Source organism: Lucilia sericata, unplaced genomic scaffold (assembly GCF_015586225.1).
Source record: "Lucilia sericata isolate MDLA Ls3-8-SP2 unplaced genomic scaffold, ASM1558622v1 Contig004460F_arrow, whole genome shotgun sequence".
NCBI lineage: Eukaryota > Metazoa > Arthropoda > Insecta > Diptera > Calliphoridae > Lucilia > Lucilia sericata.
In genome coordinates this window covers 11,946-24,327 of record NW_023997261.1, presented here as the reverse complement: position 1 = coordinate 24,327, position 12,382 = coordinate 11,946, and the positions used below count along the sequence as shown (strand labels likewise).

Below are 12,382 nucleotides of genomic sequence, written 5' to 3'. Positions count from 1 at the left end.
CAAGAACTAATACGACACTTCTAAAGATACTAATAAAGAGATCTCAGTTCCCGAAACTAAAGAAGCAGTCCCACAAGAGACCCCCAGCTCTTCTGCTAAGCAGCCTCTTAAAGAAACTGCAGCAACTAAAACCGATCTAAAAGAGACTGAAAAGGCAACAGACAAAAAACAAGCCATACAATCAAAGACAGACGAATCAAAGGCAGACAAAACTAAACTTCCACAAAATACCAATAAAGAGCAAACGGAAAAGAGCAGAAAGTTAATGTTAAAGAAACAACTCAAAGCAAACAAAGTATAAATCCCAATGATTCAAAAACTGCAGCAAAAACTCAAACTCCACAAAGCACAAATAAAGATGCAAAACCAATAGCAAAAGATAAACCTACAAATACAAACATAAAATCCACACAATCTCCCAAACCCACTAAAAAAGTCATAAAAGTTGTGAGTAAAACTGTAGAAAATAAAACGCCGCAGATTACAAAGGCCTCCAACATGAAAAAGGAAGATGTTAAGGCTGAAAAAGAAACAAAGGATTCAAAAGAGTCAACAGAAAATGCAAAAGAAGTCACCAGCAAAGATCAGAAAATGGAAGATTCTAACATCAAGGAAGCAACAATAAAAGATGGTCAAAAGGAGGTGGCTACAACCAAGAATGAAGCAAATATAAAAGAGGAAACAATTGGAAAAGTTAAGGAGGCGACAAAGCTCCAGGATGCCATAATAAAAGAGACTGAGACTGCAACAAAGATAGAAGAAAAGGATGTTAAAGATACCAAGGAAACTAAAGTAACTTCAGATGTTTCTTCAACTAAAGAAGTAACAAAAGTTGAATTATCTAAAAAAGAAACAAAAGTTGAATCATCTAAAGAACAAACAAACTCTGAACAAGCTAATGATACTAAACAATCCGTAACGGACACAACAGAAGAAGATAAGAGTGAAGTGGCAATTACACCAAGAATAACTAGAAGTCGTTTGGAAAATATCAAATCAAATGAAGAATCTAAGGAGGGAAAAACTGAAAGAACACAATCACCAAAAGCTAAAAATCTAGTGAATCTCAAGCAGAAAAATTGGAGAAAAGCAAAGTTGAGAAAACAACTAGTGAAGAAGAGAATTTGCAAAAACTAGAAAAAAAAGAAGGTGGGATTGAAAGAAGTTGTTAAAACTGAAAGTAAAACTAAAGAGAAAGAAACTGCGGAAAAGTCTCAAAAAACTGAAGAACTTGAGGATAAAACTTTAAAAACTGAAACTACAAAAGAGAAAGCTAGAGAAGGAACATGTGGATAAAGCACAAGTTAAAGAAGAGAATAAAACTTCAAAGGCTAAAGCTACAAAACAGGAAGAGGAGGAGCAAAAGTCAACCAGTGAAGTTTTAGAAAGTGAAAAGGAAGAGAAGCACTTTGAACCAAGAAAAACTAGAAGCCATGGTGAACAGAAAACTGAGGTAGACAAAGAAAAAACTGAATCATCCGCCTCAAAGGAAGATTTAACCAAACAAAAGGAAGATAAAGATCATGTTAAACCTAGAATAACCAGAAGTCGTCGTGCAGAACCTAAACAGAAGATGAAGCGACACAACTTCAAATCGACGAAAAAGTTTAGATAAAGAGAAAAAGACTCAAAGGAAACAACTCAACAATCTGAAGAAAAAATTGACAACAACACAAAAGGATTCTGATAATCAAGTGGAAGAAGAAAAGTCTGAGACAAGAACAACTAGAAACGAGGAGAACTTAAAGCTGAATTGGGAAAAGATACTAAGGAGACTGAAGCTAAAATTACAGAAGAAACAAGTGCAACACTAGATGATTCTAAAACTCAAAACGGATGAAGGACAATTAGAGAACAAGAACTACAAGAAAACATACTGAATTAAAGAAAGAAACAAAGGAAACGCAAGCTGAAGTTACAGAAGAAAATGATGCAACACTTGATGAGACAAAAACACAAACGGATGAAGAACAATTTGAACCGAGAAAAACTAGGAAACGTGGTGAAGTTAAAGCTGAATTAGAAAAAGAAACAAATGCAACTCCAGCTGAAATTATAGAAGAAAAGGCAGCAACACTAGATGAATCAAAACACAAACAGATGAAGAACAGTTGGAACCCAGAAAAACTAGAAAGCGTGGAGAACTTAAAGAAACAAAGGAACAACACAAGCTGAACTATCGGATGAAAAGGTGCAACACTCGATAAAACACAAACGGAGGAAGATATTAATGAATCCAAAAAGACTAGAAAGGGGGGTGAACTTAAAGAAACAAAGGAACAACCACAAGCTGAACTATCTCAAGAAAAAGGTGCAACACAAGAAAAACTCAAATAGAGGAAGAACTAAGCGAACCCAGGAAAACTAGAAACGGGGAGCACATAAAGAAACAAATGAAGAGTCTCAAACTGAAGATGAAGAACATTTGGAACCCCGTAAAACTAGAAAACGAGTAGAGCATAATGAAACAAAGAACATAACACAAAGTGAAGTTTCCAAAGAAAAAATTTCATCTCAAGATGATAGTAAAATACTCACAGATGAAGAACATTTTGAGCCGAGAACCACTAGGAAACGTGTGGCCCAAAAAGATGAACAAGTCAAAGAAACAACTAAAACAACACAAATTGAATCTTCTGAGGAGAAATTATCACAGCAAGAACAAACCAAAGAGGAAACTCTTGAACCTAGAAAAACAAGAAGTCGTGCTGAAATTAAAGAAACAGCAGAGAAAGAAACAACTGCTGAAGTTAAAGAACAAGCTGAAAATAAAACAACTGAAAAGATTGCAGCAGCAATACAAGAAGAGAAAGATAATTCTGCAAAACAAACAGAAAAACCAACAAACCATGATGATAATAAAACACAAACAGATGAAGAACATGCCGAACCGAGAAAAACTAGGAGTCGTGCAGATATTAAAGCAACTCAAGCTGTAAACCCAGAAAATGAACTTAAAGAAGGAAAAGAAACAACAAAAATATCTTCGGTTGAACCGTCTACGGAAAAAACTTCAACACAAGATGCGGCAAAACCAGAAAAAGATACCCCAGAAACTTCTACTGTTGAATCGAGTTCAACACTAGAGGATTCAAAACTTTCCACAGAAGAGCAAGATAAAAAGCCCTCGAATACCAAAAAAACGTACAGAAATTAAACAAAAACTCTCAAATGCCGATGAAAAAACTGAAATATCTCAATCAGAGGACATAACCTCTAACGTCGACAAAAAACCTGCCGAAGAATCGCAATTGGAAAATGAAGACGTGATCGCAGAACAAGCAGAGTCTTCAATGTTTGATACACTCTCAAAATCCCAACAAGACAGTATCAGTTTAGATGCTGATATGTCTGGCAGTGAATGCTCCTCTATCACATCATCCAACTCGGACAATACAATACGACGAACTTTAAGAAAACGGGCAACGGAAACGCCATTATCGGAAAATGGTGAAGATTTAATTAGTTGTATAATTATATTAACAGAAAGTAATATTATATTTGTTTTCTTACATTTACAGATAAAAAGAAGAAACTTTTTAAAGAGCCACCACCATTGAAGACTACACCAACACCAGTGGCAGCGCAAAAGATTGGTAAATTTGATAAGCCTACGGTTATAGGAAGTACTACTATAAAACGGGTTTTACGTTCACCAGCCTTGGAGGAGAATCAAAGTTCTGGCAAAAAACCAAAATTGGATAATACATCAAAGAAATCAAGTAAGTAACTAGAACTGAATTAGAAGTGAACTAGAACTGAACTAGAAATGAACTAGAAATGAACTAGAACTGAACTAGAACTGAACTAGAACTGAACTAGAACTGAACTAGAACTGAACTAGAACTGAACTAGAACTGAACTAGAACTGAACTAGAACTGAACTAGAACTGAACTAGAACTGAACTAGAACTGAACTAGAACTGAACTAGAACTGAACTAGAACTGAACTAGAACTGAACTAGAACTGAACTAGAACTGAACTAGAACTGAACTAGAACTGAACTAGAACTGAACTAGAACTGAACTAGAACTGAACTAGAACTGAACTAGAACTGAACTAGAACTGAACTAGAACTGAACTAGAACTGAACTAGAACTGAACTAGAACTGAACTAGAACTGAACTGAACTGAACTAGAACTGAACTAGAACTGAACTAGAACTGAACTAGAACTGAACTAGAACTGAACTAGAACTGAACTAGAACTGAACTAGAACTGAACTAGAACTGAACTAGAACTGAACTAGAACTGAACTAGAACTGAACTAGAACTGAACTGAACTACTGAATAGAACTGAACTAGAACTGAACTAACTGAACTAGAACTGAACTAGAACTGAACTAGAACTGAACTAGAACTGAACTAGAACGACTAGAAACTAGAACTAACTAGAACTGAACTAAAACTGAACTACTTAACTGGAACAAGACCGTTCTCTCTAAACTATTTTTTTTTAATTTATTCGTATTTCATTTATAATTTCAGCACGTTTTCGTAATTTAAATGACGATTGTCTGGTAGAAGAAGAGTTGCCCGTTGTTACAGCGGATGTTGTTACAAAAGAACAGGATTATTTGCATGAGCCACAAGAAGTACCAGCAACAAAACAACAACTGCCTGAAACTTCACAAAACAAAAAATACTGAATCAAGCAAGGAGCCCTTAAATAATACTGGCGTCCAAGAGAAAAATACAGAAGAGAAACCAAGAAATGCTAAAGGAAAATTCGCACCGATAAAAGAGCCTGAAAAAGTACTTCAGAAGGAAGTATTGGGCTCTAAACAAACAACAAAAACTACTAATAAAGTAGCTTTACAAGTAATAAAACAACAATCAGTTAATAAAGATCCTTTGAGCATAAAGTCGAATGTAAACATCAAGAAAAGTTTACCCACAGAAGCTAAAGCAGTCATTTCAAATGTCTCCAAAGTACAAGAGACACCGGAACGTGTTAAAGGTAATAAAACAAACATTAATGTTTCACCTACTAAAACTCCTGGAGGCGGCTCTACTACGGTGTTAACGGATAAAACTAAAACTATTAAGGGAAAAGTTAATGTTTCCCCTACCAAATCACCAGGCTCTTCTGCGGTGATGTCATTTTCAGATTGGCTAAAAAGTAAGAAACAAAATGTGGAAGTTGAATCAACAGAGACTACTAGCACTACAAAAGATACGACACAAGCAACATCTGTCAACCCAATTAAAGTAAAAGATAAGCCAGTAACAAAAACATCAGAAATAAAGCCTACTGAAGATAAAGACGAAAAGGAAGAAGTAGCTGAGATTACGACAAAGGAAGACAACAATATGATGTGTCAGAATAAGGAAAAAGAATTGCAGCCGGCAGCAAGACGTCCAGGGCGTCCACCTAAAGTCAAGCCAGCAGCGAAAATCTCGGAAACAAAACCAGCAGAAGACAAAGACAAAACGCTAGAAATGGCTGACACCACAACACAAGCAGACAACAAAATATTAAGCCAAATTAAGGAAAAAGACTTGCAGTCAACTGTGCAACCTCAGCAGGATTCTAAAGCTACAGATGACAAAGAAACTTCGGAAAATATAACGGATACCACACAACAGTTGGATAATAGTTTATTACAACCTTCGGATAATCAGTTGCAAAATGTGTTACAGCAGCAGAGCAGAAAAAGTAGTAGTAAAAAAGCTGTAAAACGGCTTTCTAACTCGATTAGAAAATCTACCCAAAAACGAGCCAGTCCAATAGTAATGGGAAAATCAAATACTCCCAAGGTCAGTCCACCCAAATTGAAACCTAAAAAACGAGAAATTGACTTGCTTATAGAGTCCATGTCTAAGGAAATGAAAGAGGGTGGCATAAATGATCTTCTAAACACACCCACACATGTTAAGCGTCAACGCTTATCAGTCAAAAGAAATGTAAATGACAGTATGGAACAATTAAATACCAGCCAAGAGCCATCTATGGCAAATGTCACGGCTGAAATACCCAAAGTTATGGAATTTTCCGAAAATTCAGACACCTCAACAACCACTAACACGCCTACAACTAAAGACATAAACAAATCGCCCACAAAACGTAAGACTCAGCAAATTGCTGCTAAAACTAAAAGATCCTCTTTACTACCCAGAGATATGCTTAAAACTCCTGACATTATGGCAAATACAGAACAAAGAATGTTCTCAACTCCTCCATCCAAAGTATTGTCTACCAAATCACGCAAATCTCTAAACATTAAAGAGTTAGCTGGAACCGAAGCGGCAAAAACCACTGAAATTGTTGCTGCTACTGAAAGCGTAGCAAAATCTAGAAAATCTATGCCTCTTCTCACTCCAAAAGATTCCATGGATAAAGTTGTTATAGCTTCTGCTAGAAAATCTTTAGTAATACCTAAACAACAGCCCGCTATACAAGCAAGTAATGTTGTATTTAAAACACCTAAACAACCGGCGGCAGGACATCCTTCAACTTTACTAAATCTAATACCAAGTGCTGATAATATAAAGAAATTATATGTTGATGATCATAATAAACGTCTTAAGGTAAGTTTTTATAAAGTTTGTATTCCCTCTATTTGAACTAACTTTAACTAACTTTATCTTGCAGATAACTCCCACAGCAAGTACTTTAAAAACTTACAAATGCCGTAAGCTAAGAGTTCGTCTTAATCGTTCCATGGTAAAGAAATATTTCAATGCTTTGAATAAGAATAAAAAGCAAGGTGCTGAAGGTAATTATATATTTTTACTTACTGCTCTTTATAGAATTTCAAATATTAACATTCTAAATTTTATTTTTTTATTTTTATTTTTTAGTGCCCGTAGCAACAACCACAAAGAGTCTTACCAGTTATACAAAATAATTCTGAAACTAATTTACGTATACAATCGGTAGTTGACGCCGGCACCCTACTAAGTGCAACACCAACTTCCTCTACGGCGGATGTACACGGTAATATTTACTTTTTTTACATATATTTCTACTCATTCCAAGGTTATTTTCTGAAGAAAACTATCCCACGAGTTTCTAGAATAATATTGAATTTCTAGAACTATAACTGAACTAGAACTGAACTAGAACTGAACTAGAACTGAACTAGAACTGAACTAGAACTGAACTAGAACGAACTAGACTGAACTAGAACTGAACTAGAACTGAACTAGAACTGAACTAGAACTGAACTAGAACTGAACTAGAACTGAACTAGAACTGAACTAGAACTGAACTAGAACTGAACTAGAACTGAACTAGAACTGAACTAGAACTGAACTAGAACTGAACTAGAACTGAACTAGAACTGAACTAGAACTGAACTAGAACTGAACTAGAACTGAACTAGAACTGAACTAGAACTGAACTAGAACTGAACTAGAACTGAACTAGAACTGAACTAGAACTGAACTAGAACTGAACTAGAACTGAACTAGAACTGAACTAGAACTGAACTAGAACTGAACTAGAATTGAACAAGAACTGAACTAGAACTGAACTAGAACTGAACTAGAACTGAACTAGAACTGAACTAGAACTGAACTAGAACTGAACTAGAACTGAACTAGAACTGATCTAGAACTGAACTAGAACTGAACTAGAACTGAACTAGAACTGAACTAGAACTGAACTAGAACTGAACTAGAACTGAACTAGAACTGAACTAGAACTGAACTAGAACTGAACTAGAACTGAACTAGAACTGAACTAGAACTGAACTAGAACTGAACTAGAACTGAACTAGAACTGAACTAGAACTAAACTAGAACTGAACTAGAACTACTGAACTAGAACTGAACTAGAATTGAACTAGAACTGAACTAGAACTGAACTAGAATTGAACTAGAACTGAACTAAAACTGAACTAGAACTAAACTAGAACTGAACTAGAACTGAACTAAAACTGAACTAGAACTGAACTAGAACTGAACTAGAACTGAACTAGAACTGAACTAGAACTGAACTAGAACTGAACTAGAACTGAACTAGAACTGAACTAGAACTGAACTAGAACTGAACTAGATTGAACTAGAACTGAACTAAAACTGAACTAGAACTAAACTAGAACTGAACTAGAACTGAACTAGAACTGAACTAGAACTGAACTAGAACTGAACTAGAACTGAACTAGAACTGAACTGAACTAGAACTGAACTAGAACTGAACTAGAACTGAACTAGAACTGAACTAGAACTGAACTGAACTAGAACTGAACTAGAACTGAACTAGAACTGAACTAGAACTGAACTAGAACTGAACTAGAACTGAACTAACTGAACTGAACTAGAATTGAACAAGAACTGAACTAGAACTGAACTAGAACTGAACTAGAACTGAACTAGAACTGAACTAGAACTGAACTAGAACTGAACTAGAACTGAACTAGAACTGAACTAGAACTGAACTAGAACTGAACTAGAACTGAACTAGAACTGAACTAGAACTGAACTAGAACTGAACTAGAACTGATCTAGAACTGAACTAGAACTGAACTAGAACTGAACTAGAACTGAACTAGAACTGAACTAGAACTGAACTAGAACTGAACTAGAACTGAACTAAAACTGAACTAGAACTGAACTAGAACTGAACTAGAATTGAACTAGAACTGAACTAAAACTGAACTAGAACTAAACTAGAACTAAACTAGAACTGAACTAGAACTGAACTAGAACTGAACTAGAATTGAACTAGAACTGAACTAGAACTGAACTAGAACTGAACTAGAACTGAACTAGATTAGAATCAGAACTGAACTAGAACTGAACTAGAACTAAAGTAGGTCCTAAACTATAACAGAAATTTATATTTTTAAGGAGTAATCTATTTAAAATTTAATTCTAAAATAATTTTTTTTAATAAATTTTACAATTTAATTTCAGAACCAGCAGCACTTATTGATCAAACTCAACCGCATATGATACCCAATACAAACACCCTGCTAACACCTATGCCAGTCATTGAACCGGTACAACAACCATATATCTTACCGACCACCACCCGCGCGCCATCCACAGTGGCTCCCTTAACTACCACAACCCTAATAAATGTTCCTGACACAAATGAAACTATTGAGCTTAAAAATGAATTTGTAGATGAAAATCCCATGGGATTAATAAATGACGCCATACTACCCGATACACCAACACTATTGGCCCGTGCTCAAACTATAACAGAAGCAGCTCAACATGCTCTCTCCAGTTCTGTTACACCCACAGATATACGTCTATTGACTACAGACTCTAGCAGCAGCAACTATGTGCCGTCGTTTGGAGTAACACCCACGGCTTTGGATAATAGAGGCACCTGTATGTACACTTTCTTGCATCCTGCCAAATATAATCGTAATCACAGCAATGTTTTGCTGGACTATTGTTGTCCAAATTTGGATGGTCCTATGCCGGCCATTGATCCGACACGCATACATGCTCAGGTGCAAGTGCCGATTATAGAATTACCCGCCTCTATAGTTTTGACAACTAAGGTGGTAACGAGAGCCGATTTGGAAAGTGGCAATAGCTCTATACCGGCTATTATACGTAAAAAGGCCGAAAAAATAAGAAAAAATCTTGCTACACATCATAAAATGGCCACGGCTGCCACGACAATAACAGCACCGCCGCCTGCGGTAATACCCACAATGGCACCAACACCCCGACCAGCCTTAACAGCCACCATAAATGCTTTGACCAAACAATTACCACCCACCACAACTATAACGGCGAAAATAAGACACTCACTACCGGCGGAATCACAAATTTTGCCTACCCAGCCACCAGCTCCAACACCGCAAGCAGCACCCTCAGCAGCTACGCTTCCGAGAAACATAATTTCTATTATGCCCAAAGGAGCCGGACATATGACTGCAATGAGTAATGTGCAAAATTCTTCATTACGCTGCAATTTAAGACGCTTTGATGTGCTACTTAAACAGTTGGTACAACCTTTTGAAAGTTTAAGTTTTGTGGATCGACATCGTATAATAGAAGCTTTAATAGGAACAGGCAAGTTTAGCGCTAAAGATTTGGATCAAACGTTAGTGTTAATGGAAGAGTACATAAAACAAACCCTGCTATTGCAAAATGAAACGCTTGATCATCCCACGCAACCACCCACTTCAGCAATTTTAAATACAAACAGTTATATAACAACACAACCAGCTATTGCGGCCGCCAACACCTTGTCCGCCGGGCCCATGCCCCAGCTGCAACCCTCACCCACTATATTGGCTTCCAGTCAACACCATAAAGCGGTGAGAAAAGTACAAACGAGTCGTAATAGAAATACCACATTAACTACAACCGCAACATCAGCAGCAGGAGCTGGTGCTGGAAGTTCTGTTATGGTCAAACAACGTCAAGTGCCTATCTACGATACAGATCGTAATATCATAGGCTATCAAATGCAAATGATGACACCTCTATCAACAATACCAGCTTATACCAAGTCTACCATGTCTACACATACCGGTGCCATAATGTCCACATCCATGGACTCTAGCAATAATAAGATAACCACCACAACGTACAGTGTGAATAAACGACCCATAAAAAGACCGGCACAGGAATCACCGCGTGTCTTTTATACAACCCCGCCTTTGAAAACTTCCACACCGAAAGCCTTAACAAATCCTCATCAGTACCCAACAGCAGCGACTTCAACACAACATGGAAAGAATACCAACACCATAGCGAAGAAAACTCAGGTAAAGGAGTCGAAGAAGTAAGAGAGTTGTTTACTTAGATACATTTTATGCAGTTGCCAACAAAATATTTTAGAACTGTACAAGAACTGAACTAGAACTGACTGTAACTACACTCGAACTAAACTAGAACTGACCTAGAACGAGAACTTAAACAGAACTAGACTATAGTGGGACTACGACAAATCTTTAGATGGAGTTTTATAAAAAAAATTTAAATTTTTAAAATTTTAATAAAAATATTTTCAAAAACTTACCTCATTAGGGTTCCATAGTAACAACTGTACGTTCTGGAGGCTCGTCTGCAAGTGGTAGTTCAGAGACCATAACCACTACCACAATGGCCACAGTGAAACGTGTTACACGCAGTACTGCTACCGGTTCAAAAATCATTATAGTCTCCAAATCGAATCAATCCAGTGAAGAAACCATACTGCCCGACAGTAACAATCAACAGCTGCCGACAGAGCCGCATGCTGAAATTAAAAATGAAGATGATATTGAAGATTACCTAGCCTGACATGAGGTGAAAAAAAGATAAAATTGCTGCAGAAACATGCGTTTAAATACTATTATCTAAAGTAATGAAAAAACTTTTGTTAAATGTATTAAAACACATAATGTCATTTAAATCAGTGGTAGCCGATCCCAATTAATAGGAGCCGAAATCGAGATCCCCCCCCGTGACCTTTCAATTTTTTTGGGAAACATATTCTGCGCTACATTATCTGTACAGAGCCGATCACACTGCTTCAATTTAAAATGTCTTTTATAAATAGATTTTAATTTAAAAAAAGTCTAAGTTTGCATATTTTATCATTTAAAATTAACTAAATTAAAGAAAACATATTATTTTTTTATTAAATTTATTTTTAGTTTTATATCAAGACTAATAATCATTTTTGAATATTTTTTTATTAATTTCTCTCTAACAAAAAAAGAAAACACAACCAACTGTTAATTACAGAAATAATGTATATAATATAACAAAATAAATACGTGTACAATTAATTAATTTTTAATAATTAATAACTCTATACATATAAAACATAAGTTTAGCATTTAAGTTTTTCGTTATATTGGTTACAAAAATTGCTTATTTTTATATAAAATAATTCTTTAACAAAAAAAAAAAAACTCCAAAAAACTACACAACTTCAAAATGAATTTGAAAATAAAAACAATTTTAATAAAATTTATGTGAAAACTACATGTTGATTAATTCTTTGTTTCATTGCAGTGAAATGGGAGTAAAAACAAATTAAATATTTCATTACTGTGGCCTTTAAAAGTGGCTGATGGGAAAAGGGTTTATGTGTGAGAAATTGCCGCTAGCAGTTCTAGTTCAGTTCTAATGCAATTCAGTTTAGTTCTAGTTCAGTTCTAATTCAGCTCTAGTTCAATTTTAGTTCTGGTTCAATTCTAGTTCAGTTCTGGTTAAGATCTAGTTCAGTTCCAGTACAGTTCTATTTCAGTTCTAGTTCAGTTCAGCATTAGTTCAGTTCTAGATCAGTTCTGGTTCAGTTCTAGTTCAGTTCTAGTTTAGTTCAGTTCTAGTCCAGTTCAAGTCTAGTTCAAGTCTAGTTCAGTTCTAGTTCAGTTCTAGTTCTGTTCTAGTTCAGTTCAGTTCTAATTCAGTTCTAGTTCAGTGCTAGTTCAGTTCTAGTTCAGTTCTAGTTCAGTTCTGGTTCAGTTCTAG

The 12,382-nt window shown here is 35.8% G+C and overlaps 1 protein-coding gene across 1 annotated transcript; it reads left to right on the top strand.

Moving 5' to 3' along the window:
* Positions 1-239: 239 nt before the first annotated feature.
* Positions 240-11,815, top strand: LOC119615211 (the record flags this gene model as incomplete). The annotated part of the gene is made up of 12 exons (XM_037971290.1): positions 240-1,059; positions 1,268-1,525; positions 1,888-2,110; positions 2,415-3,074; positions 3,151-3,468; positions 3,522-3,722; positions 4,490-4,596; positions 4,661-6,532; positions 6,597-6,668; positions 6,815-6,941; positions 8,864-10,686; positions 10,949-11,815. Coding segments are annotated over 12 exons (6,736 nt in total), but the record flags the coding sequence as incomplete, so codon positions are not given.
* Positions 11,816-12,382: the final 567 nt, after the last annotated feature.